The 24,098-nt window shown below is 38.5% G+C and overlaps 1 protein-coding gene across 1 annotated transcript in view; it reads right to left on the bottom strand.

The window, feature by feature from the left end:
- med1 (mediator complex subunit 1) overlaps positions 1-24,098 on the bottom strand; it is a 43,109-nt gene that overhangs the window by 18,629 nt on the left and 382 nt on the right. Inside the window, exons 2-14 of the mRNA XM_020533206.2 lie at positions 18,612-18,718; positions 18,077-18,155; positions 16,903-16,957; positions 16,658-16,790; positions 14,889-14,917; positions 13,889-13,960; positions 9,702-9,776; positions 7,354-7,427; positions 6,022-6,111; positions 5,283-5,394; positions 3,423-3,547; positions 2,009-2,130; positions 936-1,137 (exon numbers count right to left, since the gene is read on the bottom strand). Coding sequence (XP_020388795.2) covers positions 936-1,137; positions 2,009-2,130; positions 3,423-3,547; positions 5,283-5,394; positions 6,022-6,111; positions 7,354-7,427; positions 9,702-9,776; positions 13,889-13,960; positions 14,889-14,917; positions 16,658-16,790; positions 16,903-16,957; positions 18,077-18,155; positions 18,612-18,718 — 1,275 coding nt within the window. The remainder of the gene's footprint in view (positions 1-935; positions 1,138-2,008; positions 2,131-3,422; positions 3,548-5,282; positions 5,395-6,021; positions 6,112-7,353; positions 7,428-9,701; positions 9,777-13,888; positions 13,961-14,888; positions 14,918-16,657; positions 16,791-16,902; positions 16,958-18,076; positions 18,156-18,611; positions 18,719-24,098) is intronic.

Here is a 24,098-nt window from a genome sequence, read left to right as displayed (position 1 = left end):
ACAAATATTATATGGTCAAGGCAAAAGACAATATTCCAAGGAATCAGAAGGCACCAGAGTCAATTTGTCCACATGCATTATGCCACAAGCCATTTACACTAGTGGCCACAGTAACTACCTCTCTCAGTTCCAAGCCAGCATGAATCCAGTTGCAAGTTGATATCACCTTCTGGAAGGAGACCGGCAGCTAACCAACCAACAACTCAGGCATCAGACCGTTGAGAACTGACATTAAGAAAAACAAAGCCCATTCTATATGCTTAAGCAAGATGGAGTGGGTGGGTGGACAGGGGCAAATAAAAGTAAGCCACTAGTCTCTATTGCTAAACAGTGCAACAGTGAGTACCACTGAACAACAAGGAAGTTAGGTAGATTAATTAGTTTGTTGCCTTTGGATTTATTTTGACAATTTTCCCCCATGTAGCCCTTTGTGAATGGACAGCAAATATTTTAAAACTTAGCAAAAAATTTCCTTACTCCCCCCTCCACTTTCCTTTAGACAGCATCCTTTTAATTTTGCAGATATTTAAGGGCTACTGGTGTGCTCAAATTACTCACCCTTCACTTTCTCAGCACTCAACATGACACTAACCCAGAAACTGACTGTGATTAAGAGGTATGGGGAAGCCCGAAATAAAATGGAGAGATTAATCATTGAGAGATTAATCATTGAATGTTGCACTTGCTGAGCACAGGTTTCATCAGTGTCCGAACAAATCCTTTTTGGCTGTCTTTTGGCTGTCACAAGGAAGTTAAGTGTGTACGTTTAGTTGTAGAAATAATTTTCAACAACTTATTATGAGATATAACAAGCTCCTGTTGCTCCACAAGGGATCACAATCTGGGAATCTGAGCATTACATTTTCTCAAACAGGTAAATGTAAAACCCCAAAATGCAAACCCAACAGATTCTTGCAAAGAAAACCTCCACATACCTTCCTTTAGCACAGTCCTTTTCACACAGCTCCCAATCAGCGTGTTGTAGGCCACTTGATGTCGGATAAGTTCGAGAATCTGCGGCACCTGGCCTGGGTGCCTGAAAGGGATTTTATGAAGCAGTGTCCCTTGGAGGGACCTTCCGTCATGGATTGGGGCATCTTTATTCAGAAAGTAGCAATGCTGCTGGCCTGGTAAAGACTGGCAAAACATCAAGTATTTAGTTTAATTAAAAATCACATGTATCTTTATGAAACAAATGCTAACAGTACAGCTTCAAGTTAATCTGCAGTTTACAATTATCACTGATCTTGCTGAGAGGAGGATATTTGTCAAATGTGAAGCTTACTTTTATCCCCTCCACCCACCCACCCACTCCATCTTACTTAAACATACAGAATGGGCTCTGTTTTTATGATAATGAGGACTCATGGCAGAGGAGGGGGAGTGACCTGGACGTTTCCTTTTCTTTTGGCTGTTTCTTTTATTTCTACCTCTGTTTTTAATCCTGTGTTTTGTATACTAAATGGCAACTTTGTACACTTTTCACTGTACTCGAATACACATGACAATAAAATCTAAATCTAAAGAAATTGATCAAATGAATAAGTGAGAGGCTGTATGTCTGCCATGTGCAACTACTTGAATATTGACATGGTTTATGAATATTTAATTTGGGAGATATAACCTCAATTTGCTCTCCATCTGCCATAGAAAATGAGTCCTGCTACAGCTTTATTGCTTTTTAAGGGACTTCTTTCACAAGTGAATGACGATGGTGAAAATGAACAAGTTGTTTAATTGTGGAAGATATCACATGCCATCCAGTCCTGTCCTCACCCACTGTCCACTTACGTGCACTCTCCAAGAAATATGTATGAGCAGCAAACACGAACATTCTGCCTAATGTTTCCACACCTAACCCAATGGTGATGAAGCGAACATCATCCTAGCTAAAATCAGTGAACTTGGCATTCAAAACAAAAGTCAGTTAATAAATAGATCAATTGTAATGTTTCAAAGGAATAGCTAGGATTATATGTTTATAGACTTCAGTATTTCAATCACTCACTGCATAAAACCGCATGTTGTGTTTCAAAGCTGATGAGCTGCCATCCTTCCCTGAGAGGACAAATTGCGTGATCAATTCATAGAGTGGAACTGGAGTGGCAGGAGGATCAAAGAGTGGGATACCTGTCAAAAGATACACAAAGCACGAACATCATGAACAGAAGGTGAAAAATCAGTACAAGATCCAAGTTCTGTTCTGTTTAGACTATGCACTGGTCATAATGGGAACAAATCAAATTCTGTTGATTTTTGAGCTAAAAGCACTGAAAACTGTATATACTATCTATCCTTTTAAAACCAAGAAACTAGTTACAGAAACACCTCATGTTTTACAGGTTACTATAGCCTGTAATACATTCCTGCCAATAAATAGCAATAGAAACAAATACTTTATTCCAATGTAGTATCCACTTTCACTACTAGGTGGTATGAGTGAGGTTTTTAAAATTTCACTGGGCATTACTAAATGCCTAAAATCAAGTCTCAAATTCTACCTTGAACACATTTTAAACTCAGACCATTATTTACACTTAAGTATATGATCTTGAGCAAGGGAGGGGGCTGATTGAATTCAAAAATCTCCCTTTTCTCATAGAAATTTAAGTCATGGATGTGTGTGTAAGATTGAGAGAGAGGGAGAGAGTGAGAGTGAGACTGTCAGACAGAAAGTGTGGGAGAGTTGAGCAATGAATCTGTGAGGTCATTTGCTCCCAATGCAATTTTGCTCTGTCTCCAAACATAGATCAGATGCAGGAATCCCCGATGATTTCATTTTTTTTCCTAAAATTCTTCTTAATCTACGGACACTGAGTTTAATTGTTATTTCCAAGCTGGGATCAGCAAATCAGCACAGAGCTGGGAGTCACCCAAGCAGCTCTTCGACAGTTCCTGATCTTTCTAACAGCTTGGTTGTTCTCAGAGTATGGCTGTTTGAAGACTATCATTAAACAGGACACACTTTCTGCCCTCATCCTAAGCTTTGGAATTCCTGCTCAAAGTTTCTCTTCCTTTCAGAAGCTCCATAAAACCATTGTCAGCTGGGCTACTATCTCCTAATGCGGCTCAGTGTCACTTCTGTGTGGTGCCTTGTGATATTTCCATATGTGTGAAAGGTGCTGCAAGTTATTATTGGAATACAAAGCTGCTGCAATATCAGAAAAGACATCAAAAAATGATACGCACATCATATACTGAGTTAATAATCAATCTGTAGATCGATTAAACTAAGAGCACCACAGTGAAACTTGAAACACACTATACTGTGCTGGCACTGAATTTTGATCAATGATAGTAGGAAGTACTTCAAACTTCAATTGGTTAATCCTGACAATCTCTCTAAACAGCACTGTACAAAGTCCTTCAGGACAAAACCGAAATGGCACCATTTCTCTCACAAATGGTGTACGTAAACTAACCTAAGAAATTCTGAAGTTTCTGAATGCAGAACGCTGATACTGGAATTGGTCGTGGAAATTTTAGGAAGAAGCAGGCTGGAAGGTCCACACTGTTGGCATTTGTCACAGAAGAGAAGGAAGGAGTGCTGTAAGAAGATAAACAAGGCAAGATTACCACACAGCTACCCAACAGTCAGAACACAATGAAGCATTTTGGCATCTCGGGGACACAAGCTTCAATGCAAACTCTTTCTTTACTACACCATAGCATTAAACAGCATCAAATTAGGAGTTTTGGAAAAATGAAACTTATGACTGGGTATATGTCATAGTTTGAATAGACACAAATAAGGGATTTCCTTCATATTGTCACTAATGAGCTACTGATAGCGAAACAAAAACAAAGCCACAACTGATCAAAGCCCTTTAAAAAATTATTGCCATAATTTTTTGATGTTAATTATAGATAATTAAAAACTGTTTGGTTGGGTAAGACAGCGCATAATTCACTATTTGGTGGCACCGGGGTTTTGAAACAGATTAGTGTCATTTTGAAGATGATATAAGCAAAGGCCTAAGGATTTGACTATAGGCTTCTCTCCACATTTGGGAAATGGTAGATAAACATGGAGAGCCAATTTAAAATTTTTTTCTGTCCTAAATTATATAAATCAACATGCAAACCATATGGAATATAAACCACCCTGCAATTCCAAAGCATGTGACATGAAATTATCCACATACTAACTATGCAAACAGTAAGAAAAAAAATCATGGCTCACAAAATGGTTTATGGATGGTTTGTCACTGAGAGGCTGCAACATTACCAGAGTGTACACACCACTGCCTCTATGCACTGCTCTCCCCCACAATCCTCCAAACACTGCTTGGGGATTGGCTTATGAGAAACTTCTCTTCCTCAGTTGCAGCTGAGGCTATAATCACAATTCATATTTAGTTTCAGTTTGAATGGGTTTTGTGTTGGTGCCAAAGTTAAAGTACATCATATAAACTAGAGTTAAGGGCCCAATCTCCAGTCAGTCCCATTCCCTCACTCTTCCCTACAGCACTGCAAATTTATTTCTCTGAAGTTCCCGTCCAATTTCCTTTCGAAACTACTGATTATTGTCTCCACGACTCTTCTAACAAGCATGCTCCAGGGCATTATCACTTGCTGCATTAAAAAAATTCTTCCTCAAATCTCCTATGTATCTCTTGCACAGAACCCTAAATCTGTATCCTCTAGCCCTTGTACAATAGCTAATGAAAATAACTTTTATCTACCTCATCTAAATCCGTCATAATCTTGTACACCACTTTCAAATCTCCCCTCAAACTCCTTTGCTCAAAGGAGAACTGCCCAAGTCTCTCCAAACTAATCACGTAGCTAAACTCCCTCACACGTGACCATTCTCAAGAACCTTCACATCCTTCCCAAAGTGTTTTGCCCAGAACTGGATGTAATACTTTAATTGTGGCACAATCAAAACTTTTTGAAGGCTCAGAGTAACTCCCTGCTTTTGTATTCAACAATCTTATGTATGAAGCCCATGATCTGAAACTCTCTGTTAGTCACTCTCACAACGTGCCCTATCATCTTAAAGGTGCTGGTTTGGCTTTGATTCCAGATTCAAGTTGCACCAACACTATGCAGTGCTGCTGCAAAGCAAAACAGTTTTGTACCAGTCTGTAATAGTGTAATTGCACCTTGGTAAGGAAAATTATTCACCTATGTTAGGACAATTGTCAATCACTGTATAGCTTTGTTAAGAAAGTACCTTTTAGCACTATACTTAGACAACTATTCCCAAACTGCAGTACTAAATGAGCAAAAATTATTTTTAGCCCAAGATCCCATTCATCAGCAGCAAGTTTTCTTACCCTTTGTTGTCTGTGGGATGAGAACCCGTGATCAAGGGAGCTATTGGCAGTTTACACATTCCCGTGGGTCCCTCAATTGTTACAAACACATTCATACCCAAGGAACGGGGAACTGCACAGGGAGAATAAAAATAATTAGTTGCAAAACTACATTAGAACAAAGCAGAAAATAAGCAGAAGTGCCATATTCATGCTATTTAATGTTTATTACATAAAAAAAAGACATTACACAAAATTACAAATAGGTCTCACTGAGAAGGATGGAAACATTGAAGCTTCAAAGGTTGAGGCAGTTCATTCAACTCACCAAACTTATTTATCAGTATAAAAGAATAAAGTTTCTTAAACTATTTTCTGGAGCCTGCAATTTCAGTCATACAGTATTGTATTTTCTCTTTCTTATCCATGGTGTTATGATTGTTGATACTCGACATGTTTTTGATCAGTTTACAGAAATTCGGGAGTCCTACTGAAGTTACATTGACAGATGACTGACTCAGGACTAACACAAAAAGTCAGTCAAACACTGTCTGAACTAAGTCGAATAATAAAAACATCAACAAAACTTCAATCACCCCTTCAATACCTTTGGAAGCTGATAAATTTGATTCAAAATGATACCAGGGAGAACAACACACCTTTAGTTTTGCAGTTTCCCAGATCCTAAGTATTCGTCATTACATTCTTAACTTCATCCACTAATGAGCTTCTGACAACAAATGGAAAGCTGGTAACATACCGTTATTTTCATTAAGGTTCATAGGAGAACCAGTTCCCTCTTCAAACAGGTCATAGGGTGAGATGTAGTACTTTAAGTTCATTAAGTGTCCTGCAAAATCAAAGATACTTTGACTCAAACCAAAACCAATAAACAAAGCAACAGAAAAAATTAGAAGCATTAGACATAAAGAAAAATTGCCATCTGAAATAGAAAGGCACAGGTTAATGTTTTGTGTGGTATCCTTTACCTGTTTTCATGAAGGGTTTCATTAAAGTGTTAACCAATTCTCACTGTCTAAACTAACCTAAAGGTGTGAAATACTGTTGCTGCTACTTTGACCAATATGGATTCTATGAAAGAATGTGCACTGAGGAGTGGGCAAGACAGAGAACTATTATTGTAGCCAGTGCATCAGGACAGGAGGCCTGCATTTTCAGCAGGATTTATAACAAACAGTGTATTTTAACAGCTATTTACAGCAAACAAGGTGTTTGGTCACAACACAGGCTGTGAAATAGCCACTGAGATCCATCTGCACAGCAGACGTACACCTGGCATTCAACAATGGCATCGAATTGTCTTTTACTTTCAATTTAAAGGTAGGTATGGAAAAAAAAATAGTAAAACTCTAATTTATCTCAACACCCTCATGATTGCCGGAAAGATCAATGTTCGCAATTCGCACGTTTTGTTACATCAGCCACTTCCCTATGATGGACATCCTGGGTTCTGTGTTTATGATATAGCCAGGCATAAACCAATTGCAAAATGTAAGCTGCATATTAACTTTAAACAATTTATTAACACAACAAAGCTTGAAATATCTAAATTTACAGTTTCTGCCTCAAACATACATTTGATTCAACAGATGAGTATTTTAGGCTTCCTACAGTGCTCCCCCTAATGGTAGGATTGGCCACAATCACAGCTGACAGTAAATGGGACAAACAGAGCCTGTATGAATGACAAACAGAAACCATGACAGAAACTACAGTAAATTTTCCCAATGTAAATGGCAATTTCTGCAGTAAAACGCTGTCCGTATAGTCTACTTACATACACAAATTGTGTGTGCAAAATCAGTCCCACACACTTACATGTGCCTGACACAGGGTGTCCCAATCACCTTCACCCTGACAAGGTGTAATGGTGTTACTATATGTCATCTAGGTGAAGGTGAAAGTAACATTGGAAATATTGTGAAACTACCTGGAGCTTCACAAACTTGTACAGTCTAATTGTCTTGTTATTGTTTCAGGGTTGCAGCAATTAATATCGCTGTCCACACCAAGCTCCTCATCTGGACACTGTCTACAAATATGCACAGGTCAAACATTGAAAGAAACATACCACCACTCCTTGGGGTAAGGTAGCCAACACTTCCTTGAAGTATTGTATCAAGGTTACTTGCATTTGTTGCTAACCTGTAACAATACGAAGAACAAAAAAAATCTTATCAATAAAATCAATATTGTAAAGTAATACGTCTCTAACGAATCGTCTCACAATGACACTGAATTTCCAACACATCCAAATGCCTGACTCCTAATTGGTACATGTGTAATCAAACAGGTTTCTGTTTAGATACTGACTGAGGAAGAAGCTAAATCACAGGAAGCTGGAATTCCCAGTTCTGATCCCTGATACTGCAAGTGGCCTTCGTGAAAGAAACCACATGTATTTATTGAACAGCAATGGTTGCAACAGCACTGTATGGTAACGACAAGATCAAGCTTAGTTATTGCGTCTCTGCAGTCAAGGCAGACACCAAATGAGTTGAGCCAGTGTAACATACTCAAAAAAGTCAACTTCTTCAGAAAAAATAGTAAGGGGTAGAAGTATTAACAAAAAAAAATTAAAACACCACAACAATAGCTCACATTACCTACCTAGTTCTCAATATCAACTTCAATTCAGAGCCTGGAGTAACTGAAAATTTTATTGTCTAATACAGTTGTCGCTCACTTCCCGAGGAAACTGACTATAAACATGTTGGATTTGATGCACTACATTAGGCAAGAGATTTTAATCAGAAAGACATCGTGAGTCTGCAGTGACCCATTAAACTGAGGGCCTAGTTCCCGACTGTCTGAAATTTCATGAACATGTTAAGAGCACAAAATCCTGTGGGAGAACCCATCATAAACATAAAAAACTCTGCAGAATGGGTTAATTAAGGTATGTGGTAAAAAGATCCTCAATAAATGAAATGAAACATTGAAATATTTCAGTTACTGGACCACAACTGGATGCTGTGTAGTGATTAGTTGCTGCTACCAAAAATATTATTTAATAGGGTTGGTGTCACCTTCAGTCTTGTTCCTCAATTCCAGTTCATCTCTGGGAGATTTTTAGAAAATTCATCCCACCTATTGCAATATATTTTTTATCAAGTATCAAATATGGTGTCCTGATTGCCACAGGTTTGGTGGGCGTCAAAATCCTATTGGACAGCACAAGTCTGTAAATGCTGACCTGGCATGTTACAACGGGCTTCTGGAGATAGGGGGAGGTGGGAATGGAGAAATTAATCAGCTTCTCACTCCTATCTAGTAACCCTGCCAGAAAAGGCACAGGCATTTTGATTGGCTTTGAGTGTAATGCCTCTTTGATAGGCTAGCCTGGCAAAGAATTGTGGTTGAGGACACACATGCCACTTGGGAATCTTTGGAATGGTCCCTCAGCTCAAGTCAGTTACCTTCACGAAAGGCGGGAGAAAACTTTATATTTGGGATGGGTTTCATACTTGAGCGAAAAATTTAAACTTCAATCACAGCCCAGCATGAGTGTCTGGCATCAGTTCACAATCTTTGTAAGAGCTGTACGGAGAAAGTGAGTCAGATATGTATAGTTGATCAGGTTAAGAAATAAACATGAATGAGTTCCCTTTGATCATTGCTACGAACACAAAGGAAACAGCAATACAACATGAGCCTGAAATAGGCAGCCACAAGGCTCTTCTAAAATTAGCTGAATCAAGAGGCATTACTCATTTCAGTTCGCTTCAGCAGCAAGTCTAGAGGCTTGAGTGTCTGAATTTGCACAAAATCAAACCCACATGTTTGTCCCACTTCTCATGTAAAGATACTGGACACTTGCAAAGTTATTTTCAGTGATCTCACCTCCTGTTTTAAGTTTTTGCAATCCAACTTTGACACAAACCAATCTCAACAATGGAAAACCAAAACAAAACCCTGCTCCATAATAAGTCTGCCCAGTGGATCCATTGCTCCAGCCTATTCCTGTCCCATTGAACATATTTATTCCGATATTGACTTCATTTTTTCCTCCCCTCGTATGGTTTCCTCTGAAGGAAGCTTGGGACTCTTCTGATACCATATTTCACTTCAGCAGTTTCCCGTCCCCAAAATGCCTACTCTACAGTATGGATACCCAATCCTTCTACACCTCCACCCCTCAGTAGTACAGTCTCAGAATTTGCCACTTCTTCATTGGATAGAGGCCCAACCAGCCCCCATCCATCACTTTTCTGCACTACCTGGTGCACCTCACTTTTATGTTGGACAACTTCCATTGTTTTCCCCAACAGGGAAGGATTCTGATGAAAGGTCATCAACCTGAAATATTAACTTTCTCTCCAGAGATGCTGGCAGACCAGCTAAGTTTTGCCAGCGTTTTTTCATTCTTATTTCCAATCTCAACAATTACTACCCCAAACCAGAGGAGTTTAGATTTACCTGAACATATGCGCCATCTTAGAAAGATCAAGCTCCAGGGACTGTAGAGCCAGGTACATCTTAGTTTTCAATTTACTGCAAGAAACAAAAAGAAACTGAGAATCTAATATACCACTGATGATCTACATTCTTGTCAAGTCTGAAAAATCTCAGTCAGAAAAAGTCAGGAGAACAACAATAAGAGTATGCTTATCAGAGGAGAGCCTCTTTTTTATACTACTGTTATGATCCTAGTTGATGAATTACCACACAAGTCAGACCTCAGACTGAACATGGCTTGATAGATCATATGTTTTGTTTCTGGTTTTACCCAAGTGGTCTCTTGTTGAAACATAGGACTGAATTCTTCAAATTTCGCTTAAACAATTAATTGGAAGTTTACGACAAAAGAAATTAAGATAGAATAATTCAAACTGACTACTAATAAGTTCAAATATTTTTAAACATAGAGTAAAAGTATAACCCCATTAATCTCAAAACACTCATTTATAAATTGAAACGAAACAAAACAGCTTTTGTATAGTATCAAAAATGCACCCTGCTACAGCATCCAAAATATCACACACTATACTCACACAAGTGTTGCTCTATCCAAACCCTTAGGAGGTTTTACTCACTTGTGACTTCAACTTTTAAACTACCTTTTTCCTGGGACTATCACACCTGCTTAATTGTACACAGATTTAAGTAACCCTTCAGGTTTTACCCTAGCATTTCTGGTTTGAGACTAGCACCAACTCTAACGTAATAATAGTTTACTACCTATCCTTTCTTTATCAGGAGCATTTGTCTACATAATCTTTGTATTCCAAAAACTTCATAGGACTGGCCCACTAATAGTCAAAAGTGAAATTAAAAATCTCCTTCTCTCAGAGTTTCCCTTCAGCTTATAAACAACAAGTTCCAGATCATACTAACAAACATTAAGGCCCAATTATTTACTGTGCTGGATTACAAAATAATCTGAAATAAATAACAATCTAAAATAAATACAAGCCCATTAGTGGTGCACAAAACCCATTAACTCTATAATTAGGATTCAAAAACTGTTTGTAAAAGAAATCACCGTGGCTCTGAAATGTTGACAAGTTAATTATTAACTTCAGACATACAGAAAACCTAACAGTTACTAACTCAAAAACTAGAAATTCAAACTCACAATTAATAACATTAAAAAAAGACATGAATTCCACAGTTTACATCACACTATCCTTATATTCTGTGCTGCTCTTCCATAGGGTGTTCATACATTATGTGCTGCTCTTTGAGGGTGTCTTTGCATTCCATATGGATAATCTTAAATAATTATTCTTCTCAACGAACATCATGGACTTATTTTCAGGCTGACAAAACATTTGTATTATATGCAAGAAGTTCTGTCAACACCATCTCAAAGGTAACGTCAAGATCTGCTAACTTTCTTTATTAATTACTGGTTAAAATCCAGATTACAGATACAACATAAACATAGTGATTACTGCTGCTACTGAGGTCAATTGAAATATAAAACTGGGAAACAGCAACTATTTTTAAAAATAAAACTACAGCAAAGGTAAGGCAATTAAGATACACTCTCTTCCCATGACTACAACATGAAACGAGGCTCACAGGATTCATAATCTATTATGAACCTCCAGACAGGTACAGTGATAGAAACTGAGACTAGTTAATTATTATTGCAAAATCAAGAGACAGCAGATGAATTGAACAGGTATTTTGCATCTGTGTTCACTTTTGAGGATACAAGCAACATTCCAAAAGCAGTGATAAATCAGGAAATGGAAGGGAGGGAGAAACTCTGGGACACCAGAAGACTGGTATTGATTAAACTGTTGGAACTGCTGGCTGACAAGCAGAGTCTTAAAAGTGGCTAGTGAAATAAAAAGGAAATGGTAGATGTGCTGTGATTAGGTTTCCAGGCGGCATTTGACGATGGGCCACAAAGGTTATTGCAGAAAGTAAAAGCTCATTGTGGAACGCATAGCATACCGGCATGGATAAAGGAATAGCTGGCCAACAGGAAGCAGAAAATAGGCATAAACTGGTATTTTTCAGATTGCAGGGTAGAACAACTGCTATGCCACAGGGATCAGCGCGAAGACCTTAATTGTTTACAAAATATATGCATGAATAAGATAAAGAGATAGAAGGTACAGTTGCCAAATTTGCTGATGACATAAGAAGTAGGTAAGATTGTTGTAAAGATGACATATGGACACGACAAAAAAATAGTTGTGATTGGGCGAGGACGTGGTAAATGGAGTATAGTATGGGAAAATGTGAAATTGCCCACTTTGGCGGGAAGAATAAAAAAGTAGTGTGTAATCTAAATTGCGAGAGATTGTGCTGTGTGATGCAGGTGGATCCGAGCGTCCTTGTGCATGGATCACAAAAGGTTAGCATGCAAATACAGCAAGTAACTTTGAATGCTACTACAGTGTACAACTTATCATGAGAGGAACCAAATACAAAGCAGGGAGGTTATGTTTCCGTTCTACAGGATTGTGGTGAGACTGTATTTGAAGTGCTGCACACAGCATGAAGGAAGGATCCAAAGGCATTGGAAATAATTCAGAGAAGGCTTACCAGGCAAATACCTGGAAGTTAGAGGGTTATCTTATGAGGAAAGGTTGAACAGGCTAGACCTGTATCTGGAGTTTAAAAGAGTAAGAGGCAATATAAATGAAACATACATGATCTAGAACAGTCTCAAAGGGTAGACATGGAGAGGATGGTTTCTTTCATGGGGGAATATAGAAAAATGGGTCATCCACTTAAAACAGAGATTAAGTAAAATTTCTCTCTCAGAGGTCATTGGAACTCTCCCTGAAAGGTTGTTTGATGCAAAGTCCTTGAATATTTTTAAGGCAAGGATAGGTTGACTCTTGCTAAGGAAGGGGATAAAACACAATCAAGGGCAGGGGAGATTGTAGATTCAAGGTTACAAGCAGATCAGACATGATCTTAATGAATGGTGAAGCAAATTCGAGACGCTGAATAGACCACTTCCGCTACACTTCTATGTTAATTTCTATGTTCGTATGTCCAATCAACGTACAGCAACCAAAGTCCAGGGGTTGAGGGAGGGGCAATGATTATTAATTTGTTAAAAAGCAAATCATATTAGTTGACTAAAGACCAGGTTATTGTGTCACTGCTTTTAATTCAGACACTTTAATCTAATTGTCTAGAAATGAACCGTTAAAATGCATTACCAGATGATCTTTATTTTAGTTCTTAGGATTTTTTTTATTATTCATTACTGGAATGAGGGCATCGCTGGCTAGGAAGCATTTGTTGCCCATTCCTAATTGCCCAGAGGGCAGTTCAGAGTCAACCACATTGTTATGGGTCTGGAGTCACATGTGGGCCAGACCAGGTAAGGATGGCAGTTTGCATCCCGAAAGGACATTACTGAACCAGATGGGTTTTTCCTGACAATCGACAATGGGTTTGTGGTCATCATTAGATTCTTAATTCCAGATATTTTTGTTGAATTCAAACTCCACCATCTGCCGTGGTGGGATTCAAACCCCAGATCCCGGGAACGTTATTTGGGTTTCTGGATTAACTGTCCAGCGATAATATCACTAGGCTATCACCTCCCCCTTAAGTGAGTGTGTATTATAAAAATTTGCATACAACACTTTAGCAATAAAATGTAATGGTACTGATTTTATAACCCAGCCACTCAATGTTTTTGTCACACAGATGTTTTCACTCTGTGAACTTCAGAAGAGGAAGTCTCGACAAGTGAAACAAGTTCAACTCGCTTTATTTGCATGGTAGCAAAATACACTCCCTGCTTTGTTAAAGTCTAGAGTTGATAAAGTATCCAAGTATATGGATGCATTTTCTGGAAGTCTACACAAGATGCCTTCATGCTACAGGAGGAGGACAAGCTAACAGAAGACACAAGATGGGAGTACCTCACCACCTGCTCCAGGCACAATTTCTATTTAATTGATTGGCTGTCCCTGACAGGGTAAGAAATTCTCCTGTGTAATCCTAGCTGCTTACTCGGTGATTAGCTTGATCACACCAATTATGGCTGTATTATATCAATATAAGTAGTTATACTAGCATGGGACCAACCCATGTGACTCTGCAGACAAACAGAATGATTTCATAAGCAAATCAGTGAAAAGTCCCAAAGCAGGGAAAGAGATAAAACTCCTGATACTTACTTGTCCCCAGGGAGTTTGTATAGATTGACAAGACCTTTAAGGTGATTTGAGAACTCCAAAAAATTCTTCTCTCTGCAACAAAATTAAACCATCAATTTTCATTAACAGGAAAGCACAATGCAAAAGTAAATTAAGGCATGAAAAACTTACATCTTCAGAGGTATGTTCGTTCCCCCTTCTATAAATTCTTGAAGAAAGAATTCGGGCAGAGACTAGTGGTGCTACAATACACTGACCAACAATGGATTGAGAATTCAATTGTGTTACTTCTGAGCTGTTCAGACATAAGACCAGGTAAATCACCACAAATTATAAAGGATGAATAATGTATGGAGAGTGTTCTCCAACTGCAGTGTATCACCTTCTGGTGGCCCTAGGAACTGACAATCTGGCCCTCCCCTTTCTAATGACCACACAATTTGACTGACTCTTAATTGCCCTCTGAAATAACCTGGTAAGCCATGTAGTTCAAGAGGAATTAGGGATGGGTAACAAATGCTGGCTTTGTCAGTGACATCAACATCCAAACAGAATAAAAAAAGAAGAAAGCTGGTAGCCCATTAGGGGGAACTAAACATAAACATAACCTCAAGCCAAACTGTCCCGCCCAACACCTTCAGACTAGTCTCAACTTTTATCGGCTGGGAAGCACTGTGAATTACAAAATCATCACCATGAAATTTTTACTGGTACACATTCCTGTTATGAACTTTTTTTGAAAACATATACCTATTCCCTACAATATTTAAAACCAGATTTTCTGCCTATTTCTAGTTATCATTACCAGGAATTAGAGAGATGTTCTATTTCTACCTCCAGTATCTCAACTGATTTTATGTTGAAATGTTAATGTTGTCTGGCGTCAACATCTTGCTATATATCTTGCTCCATATATTTATCTTCTAGACTGGTTGACAGCTTGCACTTCTGTTTCAAACACTTTAAATTACTCACAGAGTTGCAATATATTCGTTCCACCACTTGTTAAAAAATGGCTTACCTCAGATACTGCACCAGTTCCTGGCAGCTCTAGGAAAAATATGTTTAAAAACATCATGTAAACTTACATATTTAATAAAGATCTGGCATTGCAGAAATGAGTGGTGTTTAATCAGATGAAACCATTAGATATTTTATCGCTCATTGAAAAATTCTTCTAATTATCAGCAATTATATAAAAATTCAACACAAGAATACTTATTTTAAAAACATAGTATTTTGTTACTTCTAAATTTGTTGTTTTTTGTGCTAAAAATAAACTTAACTCTCAGATATGACAGCTCATTAGACATGGCTATTCACTACTTGAGCATCTTATGTTTCAGTACACTACTGGGGATGAGCTTCATTGTTGGAAGGGTCCCCTTTTGGATAAGGTTAAATTATAGTTCCATTTGTGTCCTATTTAGGTAGCTGAAAGTAATCCCAGGACACTATTCTAAAGGTAGGGGTGTTCTCTTGGTGAACTGGCCAACACATTCTTTAATGATCACCAACACTAAATTTTCTCATGATCTTTCTCAGCATTGTATCATGTACCCTGGTAATACAGCAAATTCCATAACACTATGGAACTACTTCCCAAGGTGTGAAGTATATTGGGATATTCCATGGTTATGAAAAGTGCTCATAAATGCAACTACTTTCTTCCTTTCTTTCCTTGATATGTACTCAAGGAGCAGTTTGAATTTCCAGGAGAAATGGCAACTTTCATCAGTGGTACTTTGATGGAAGAGAGCTACAAAATTGGGCATTGCTTTCATTCCTGAGGAAGTGGTCTGTAAAATTCATGGCCGGATCAAAAAAAATTTAGACCTTTATACAATCATAGAGCTTTTCAGCAGAGGAGTCCACTTATCCTCATACATTTGTACAAGCTCTCTAAAAGATTAATTGTGTAGTCCCATTCTTTTGTTCTTTATCCTTAACCTTTTATGTTTTTCCTTTGCAATGCTTTCAATTTAAAAACTAACATGACTCTTTTCTTTCATAGAATCCATACAGTGTGGAAACAGACCATTCGGCCCAACAAGTCCACACCGACTCTCTGAAGAGCATGCCACCTGGAATCACACCCCTACCCTATACTGTAACCCTGCATCTCCCATGGTTAATCCATCTAACCTACACATCTCTGGACACCATTGTTTCAAGATTGAATGCTGTAATAACTGTGTAAAATGAATCTAACCTCTCTCTTCATTCTGTTTATGATTTTAAATTGATGCCTCTGGTTACTGATTTACCAGTGAAAATAGTCATATTTTTGATCTGCAAAAATCTCTGCAGATACCTCAAATTGCAGTTCTTCTTCTAACCTCTTCAACATACCTTTTTATTCCTCTGTTTCTTGTGCTTAGGTTCTCATTGAATGCAGCAATGCGATATGGTTCAACTATGATGAATTGGCAGTGGGTTCCATATTCTAACCACCCCCTGGAAAATACAGCTCTGTCGAACTCCTTATTGAATTGATTACTGATTATCTTGTATTTACAGTCAAAGGCTCCTATATTAATAGCTAATTGAATAAAGTATAGAAAGCTAAAATAACTGGGACAACAATCCCAACAAATGTTCGGGGAACTAAATGTAAACAAACACAGGAATCTGCTTAATAAATAGTTCCCTTCTACCCAAGCCTATGTAGCACACACATAAAGCAACAGTAGATTGTAAGAGGAGGATTTTTACCAAAACCAAAATTATTAGGGCGGCCAGCAGTGGAACACTCTCAGAAACCTCACTGCAAAATAACAAAAAGCATACCACAGGATTTTCTCCATGGTGTGCCACCTTGACATCACACACTTGGCCTGTTGGATCCAACAGCACTTCCACATAGAACATGTCTGACGTAATGTAACACTCAGTACCCGAAGGGCTCAGATGAGAACCAAGGCTGGATGAGAGAAATGGACAAACTAGAATCAGGCATTTACAAATAATTTAATTGCTTTTTAAACAGCCTGAATGATGGCAGCTCACTGAACTCAAGCGTCTTGGTGACTTACCCATTCTGTCTCGCAATAGACTCTAGACGGTCTGTCATTGCGGGCAGGGACATGACTAAAAATAAAAGCATGAAGTAACAGTCAACATCAAAGTAAAAGCTCAAAGAAAACAAGACTAACATTTGACTTGGTAAAGTACCTTTAAAGTAAAGGGAGAAGTTCAACTTGACTGAAGAAGACTTTTGAAGATAGAGAAAGAGCTGTAAAGGTTTCCAAGGGAACTTTCACAAAATAAGAACTCTCAGGATGAAAGTTCCGCCACCAATGGCAAAAGTGTGCCAAAAGGAGAAGAGGATGAATAGACAATTACTGTGAGAGGAATGTAAACTATAAGAGAGCTGGAGAAATCTGCAGACAGGGAACAGGGACTGGAGTGTGCAACTGAGTACCGACATACATTTAAATTGAATGTGTTGGGAATATGGAACCAGTGAAGGTCAGTGAGGTGAAGTGCTGATGGGCAAATGTGAAGGCATATGGATGATATACTTTCAGACAAGTTGCAATTCATAGGAGAAGGACAACATTAAAATGGCCACACCTGGAAGTGACAAATGCATAATGATAAACATATAAGCTTGAGATCTAAAAAAAAATCTGGCACTGTCTAATGTATACATTCATAGAGAACATGGCTGAGTGTATAAATACTAACATTTTTTATATTACACTGACAATTACTATGACTTAAAAAAGAAAAAAAAATTGCCTCCCTCAGTGGTTGAGTAAATAAAGGCACTGCATACGTTTAGCAACGGAGTAGAATATCCCAAGTTAGATCTCTGATTTGTACTCAGTTAACTGTTTTCAGTTACAGCTGCGCAACTGATTGAAGAGAAGAGAAAAATTAGTTGGGAGTTTCTGTGCCAACTAGTTTCTAATGGTCTCTACTGGAACTTATGATCTGAAATTGTGCATAATTGAACCCCTGTGGAAATTATAAGAAATACATGCAACATTTTCTCAGGCCATGAAAGACATTGCTTAGAGGTAATCATAGAGTAAGGCAGACTGTACATGGTCTGTGGGAAGACCATGGTTGGACCAAATGGCCTATTTTTCATTATATACAAGCATATTAATGGTGAAATCCTTTGCTGGTCCCCACAGCCCTAAAGAATGATGCTCATGTGTGTCTTAGCTATTGAACCATATAGTAACGACCTTCACAAACCTTTTAATGCTTTTTGCAGAGTCTCCAAACAGGCAATAAGATGCTGGTGGCCTCCTGTGTTCATTATACCTCTTTTCTCCTTTACAAAAGGAAAGGGCAATACAACAATTAGAATGGATGTTCATCATATTATGAATAGAAGATCATAGGTGATATGTTCCTTGGGAGATAATATAGATCGTGATAACTAACACTACAGTTAAACCTATCAGAATCAGTGCCGTGGAAACCCTCGGCTATCTGCTGCCAGGTTGTTGATTCATAATCTCCTTTAAGAAATCAGTGAGTGAAGAAGGGAGAAACTTTGTTAAATTTGACCCAGAGATGCTGTGATGAACTAAACCAATACACTGTTGGTCAATATTAGATGAACTAACTCATATAGCTGCACAAATGTTTTGCCTCACAATGGGAAGTTTATATTTTAATTTGAGCTGGAGTGTCTACACATGTATACAATTCCATTAAAAACGATGGCATTTTTGCTGGCCATGATCTACAGTTTGGCACTGTGTAAGCTGCTCTGCAATCTTACCATGGCTTGCCGAACAAGTTTTGCTGTTTCAGTCCAGGGTCTTGTCTGACTGTACTTTGTATGCAGTTTCTCCAACAAGGAGTTCATTCTACTCAGCTTTTCGGCTTCTGCAAAAGAAACAAAAATAAATAAGTACAATAGTCTTGGGAGAATATGTCTAGTATTAAGTATAATGTGACCCACAGACAAAGAAAGTTTGGAAAAACAAAGCCTGGTAAGTACTGAGTTTAAGTTATTTACGATTGAAAAGATAAATGTTGACCATGATACCAACAGAAATTACCTTTCCTTCTTTATATGGTATCATAAGGTTTTTTTTTAAATCAACCTACACACAAGCCTGTGTCAAGTCTTGAAGTTGGCTTGAATCCTTGACTTTTTGACACAGGTAAATGTAGTCCTGGTGAATTAACTTGGTGGTTAAAATTAAATACGTCTTTTTTTTCAAAATATTAAAAATTAACAGTTTGAAATGGAAATCTGCGCAGCTGCAGTGTCCCTTTCATGAAAGACTTCATAAACACGCAAATAGTAAACTGAAGAGTCACAATAATATGTAGCATTAACTAAATTTTAAAGGTTAAGAACATTGCTATACATTGATTTTTCTATTTAACAGTTTAAGCCTTATGGTTATTTTGAAATTCTGGTCCTTTTTAAGCTCAATTTAAAACATCTTTCCTGTTTTTTTTTTAAATCAGGTTTCCGTCTTAAAGATTAAAAAAAAACATGCTATCTCATCGATGATGCTTTCACTTCCTCATCAAGATCTGATTTGTAGAAATATCTCCCATGAAGAAATAGCATCAAACAAATCCTCTGGTTGCTTTTGTTTTACACGAATAAACTGAAAACTCAGGAGGAAACGCTGATGTGCATTGCTGTTAACACCTCACATGGGGAATGAGGGATTTCAACAAAGAAGCTTCAGCCTTTTGGGATTCTCTTGTGTCAGAATCTCTTATTCTCCAAGGAGGGGAAATGGCAACGTTTATAATCACAGGGCTCTATGACCCAAGGTGTTGAATTGCAGTCACAATTAGTAACGTTCTCTATAAATGCTGGAATAAATGGCATATCTACACAGTCCAATCTGTCCCGTTGTGAAACTTGTTTGGGGAGGATAGAATATCAGTTTCTGAAACACAACCTGGAATTATGCAGAGCAAATATTCATAACCTGATCCTTCTGATCTTTAATACAATGTCACCAAAGTAAATGAGTAGCCAATGGGCATGTTGATATGCAGTACAGGTATTTCTCCTATAACATGATAGTTGCTTTCATGTGTGTCCTCGCGCTATAGCAAATCGCAATGTAGGGAAATCGCTATACTTCACAGTAGAAAGTTCACAATATCCAAACAGCATCCACAATTCAGCAATCACATTACAGCCTATTCGTGCTAACAAAACACGCATTATAGCAGAAATACCTGTATCAGGATTATGGTCAGGATATAGATCATTAAAGATTTGATAAGTTAATTGAAAACTTTCAACTTGAAGTTGGACGTGGCTTGGGGTCTGTTATTTCAATCTTAACTCGTTAAGTCTCAATAACCCATTCTAGAAGTTTAATATTGAAAACATTTAATTACAATTAGAATTTAATTCCATCTAACGAGATGGCGTTGATACATATAAATTTTACACTTACTCCAAGTTGAGACTATGCTGAAGTAACATTGCAAACATAGATTTACAACTGTCAAATTAATCTCAGGGGAGGAAGTTTAATACTGAGTGGGACTATGTCGGCTGCTAAACTTGCGTAATTGGATTTCACCATAATATTTAACATAGATGCAGCTAATTTGAAGTGCTTTTTTCTCAACTATTTGAAAGAACAACAATGTCACTACGTCCTCAGCAGGCTAAGGAAATTCAGCATGTCCTCAAGAACTCTTACCAATTCTTATAGACACACCATAGAGGGCAACCCATCTGGATATATCACAGCATGGCATGGCAACTACTCTTCCTAAGACTGCAAGAAACTACAGAGAGTCGTGAACACAGCCCAGTCCATCACACAAACCAGCCTCCATCCACTGACTCCATCTATATCTCCCACTGGAGCTCTAATTTAACAATATCATCCTTCTAACATGAAGCAGAATTTGCTATTAAAGATAAATCATCAGTATGTTTACACTTTAAACTCATTATGGAAATTGACTGCTATTACGACTGTTTTTCTTTACTCTCTTTCTTAAATTTCCTTTTTAAACGTTTTGAAGTGATTGCCTCTATGTGCTTTTTCCACCAAAGGTATTCAACATGCAGCTAGTCTCTCTGAGCCCCGAACAAAGAGCAAGTTGGTAGTTTTATCTAGCTCTTAGTAGGTGGTGATTTCCAAGAAAAAATAATGAATGATCACTTCTTTGTGTAATGTTTTCAAAGAGAAACAACAATGGAGTTAAACACACAACTCCATCATTTTCGATGATAAACATCCAGCCATCATTTTACTCCCTCAGTGTTATGCAGTCTCTTATTTAATATTTCCCAATTAAAAACCTCCTGGTCTAGCAACATCATAAATCTCCTTTGTACCTCTCTAGTATAATCACATATCTGTAATGCAGTGACCAGAGTTGTACATAGTACTGTAACCACAGTTCCAAAGGAAAGTCATACTGTACTTCAAATGTTAACTCTTTTTTTTCTTTCTCCACAGATGCTGCCAGACCTGCATCGATTCTCCAGTTCTTGCTCTTTTTACCTCAGATCTCCAGCATCCACAGTAATTTGCTTTTATTTTGTACAAACTTGTCATAACCTCTCAGCCTTTATATTTTTACCTATCTTATGACTATCTTCAGAGATCCATGGACATGCGCTCCAATGTTACCCTGTTATTTCTCAGGAACCTATCATTTAAAGTTTACCCTCCCCAAATGCGTTACACCAGGTTTCTCTGGAATGACTCCTGCTCATCACTTTTCTGACAAGATGGCCAATCCACACATATCTTCATGCAGTCTACTGCCACTTTCTTCACTATCATGCTACCTACATTTAAGTATAAATCATCGCTATATATCGCTTACAACTCAACCTCTTACAAAATCCAATAGAAACAGACTTCCAATCTCAAAAGCACCCATTTCCCTTAGCAAAGAGATCATAAACTAATTAAAATAATTCGTGGAAGGATTAGAACAGGGTTAAGGAGAAATCTTTTCACAAGAGTACTGGGGGTCTGCAACTCCCTGCCTGAAAAGATTGTACATGAATAAAACCTCATTATATTTATAAAGTATTTGGATGTGCAGCTGAAGTGCTGTCATGTGGAGGTTATGGACCAAGAGCTAGAAAAGGGGGAATTAAGCTGATTAGCTCTTTTTCAGTCAGAGATACGATGGGTTGAGAATCTCCCTATGCTGCAAGTCTATGATTTTATGCCATAAACAAATCAATATGAAAGTGACCGTTTCTGAATCTCCATGACACACATGATGGAGTTTCAGTTTCCATTTCCTATACACTTATCTGCAGCCTAATCTGGTTCTGCCATTTACTCAGGGTACATCCATAAGTGTTATGGATGAAATAAACTGACCTGATTTATCTAGCAAGCAGCACAACTATAAGAAACATCACTCACACAAGCCTGAAATAAGTAGTGGTACTCATTTACAAGTGTACTTGCCCTCAATGATTTTTAAAGAGCCTCATGACTTTGGTGGTGTCAGAAATGGCTTGAAAAGTTTTAGTCAAAGATTAGATGGCAATGTTTCGATGATTGCAGTCATTGTAAGGATAATCACATTTAACTTTGATACCATGTTGACTTGAACTCTTGAAATTTCAACAAACACAATTTTGATGGGAAAGATTGTGTCCAGGTAGACAGAGTATCATGTCACCTTTTTATTGGTGGATAAACTCAATCAATCCTACTTATCGCTCCACTTTCTGATTTTATCCAACAGGACCTAGGATGCACTAGCTAACAGATCACCAATTCAGGTTAACAAACTCAGCTACTTAAGTAGGGCTTGGGCCTGTTGTCACACAAAGGAATGGATGGAGAGGGTAACCAAATCTCCCACCAGTGCCTGAAAGCTTGTGCAGGTGAAGGATTTTCAATGTGGGGCCAAAGGTGCGGGGGGTAATTCATGTCATTTAGCAATTGCTTTAGAATTCAGTAAAGGGGCAGGCCACTAATACCTCCGTTATGCTTTGAGGTCCCTTCCTTTGGGGTCCAATGCCCACCCCTTAGGCTCCAAGAAACAAAAATACAGCTCAGGAACAGGCCCCTTCAGCCCTCCAAGCCTGCACTGACACATTTTGCCCTTCCATACTAGAACTGTCTTCACTTACAGGATCTGTATCCCTCTTTTCCCTTCCTATTCATATATTCGTCCAGGTTCTTCTTGAATGCTGCTATTGTATCTGCTTCCACCAACTCCTCTGGCAACGCATTCCAGGCACTCACCAGTCTTTGTGTGAAAAATGTGCCTCGCACACCTCTTCTAAACTTCCCCCTTCACACCTTGAACCTGTGTGCCCCAGTAATTGACCCCTCCACCCTGGGAAAAAGCCTTATACTTCCACTGATCCATGCCATTCACAATCTTACAAACTTCCATCAGGTCACTCTTCAGCCTCCTGCATTCCAGTGAAAACAAACCCAGTGTAGCCAACCTTTCTTCATATCTAAAATACCCCCATGCCAGGAAACATCATGGTAAACCTTTTCTGTACCCTCTCCAAAACATCCACATCCTTCTGGTAGTGTGGTGACCAGAACTGTTTGCAATATTCCAAGTGTAGCCTAACTGAAGTTCAATAAAGCTGCAGCATGACTGGTCTATCCTTATACTCAATGCCCCTTCCAATGAAGGCAAGCATACCATAAGCCATTTTTACTACCTTATCTACCTGCACTGCCACCTTCAGTGATCTGTGGACGTGCACACCCAGATCCTTCTGCATATCAATACTCCTAAGGATTCTGCCATTCACTATATAATTTCCACCTGTACTTGACCTTCCAAAAGGCATCACCTCACGTTTGTCCAGATTAAACTCCATCTGCCATTTTTCAGCCCATTCCTCCAACTGATCTACATCCTGCTGTACCCTCAGGCAATCCTCCTTACAGTCCGCAACTCCAACAATCTTTGTATCATCTGCAAACTTACTAATTAGATCAGATACGTTTCCCTCCAAATCATTTATGTAGAGCCTCCAGAGCCAAAGCCCACCCAACATCCTTACCCCTCTGGTCCATTATCCACCCTCAGGCCTCTAACTTTCAGACCTGATGTTCACTCTCAGGCTCCTACCCATCGGATTGGATGTCCACACTCAGGCCCTGACCTCTTGGGTCCAATACCCATCCTCAAGTCCCTAACATCTGGGTCTAATCCCCACCCACAGGTTCCTATCCCCTGGCCCCTCCAGGACCAATGCCCACCCTCAGGCCCCTACCCTCCAGGGCCGATGCCAACCCTCAGGCCCCTACCCTCCAGG

Source organism: Rhincodon typus, chromosome 30 (assembly GCF_021869965.1).
Source record: "Rhincodon typus isolate 14 chromosome 30, sRhiTyp1.1, whole genome shotgun sequence".
NCBI lineage: Eukaryota > Metazoa > Chordata > Chondrichthyes > Orectolobiformes > Rhincodontidae > Rhincodon > Rhincodon typus.
The sequence above is the reverse complement of the archived record's forward strand: the minus strand, read 5'-3'. Positions and strand labels throughout refer to the sequence as shown.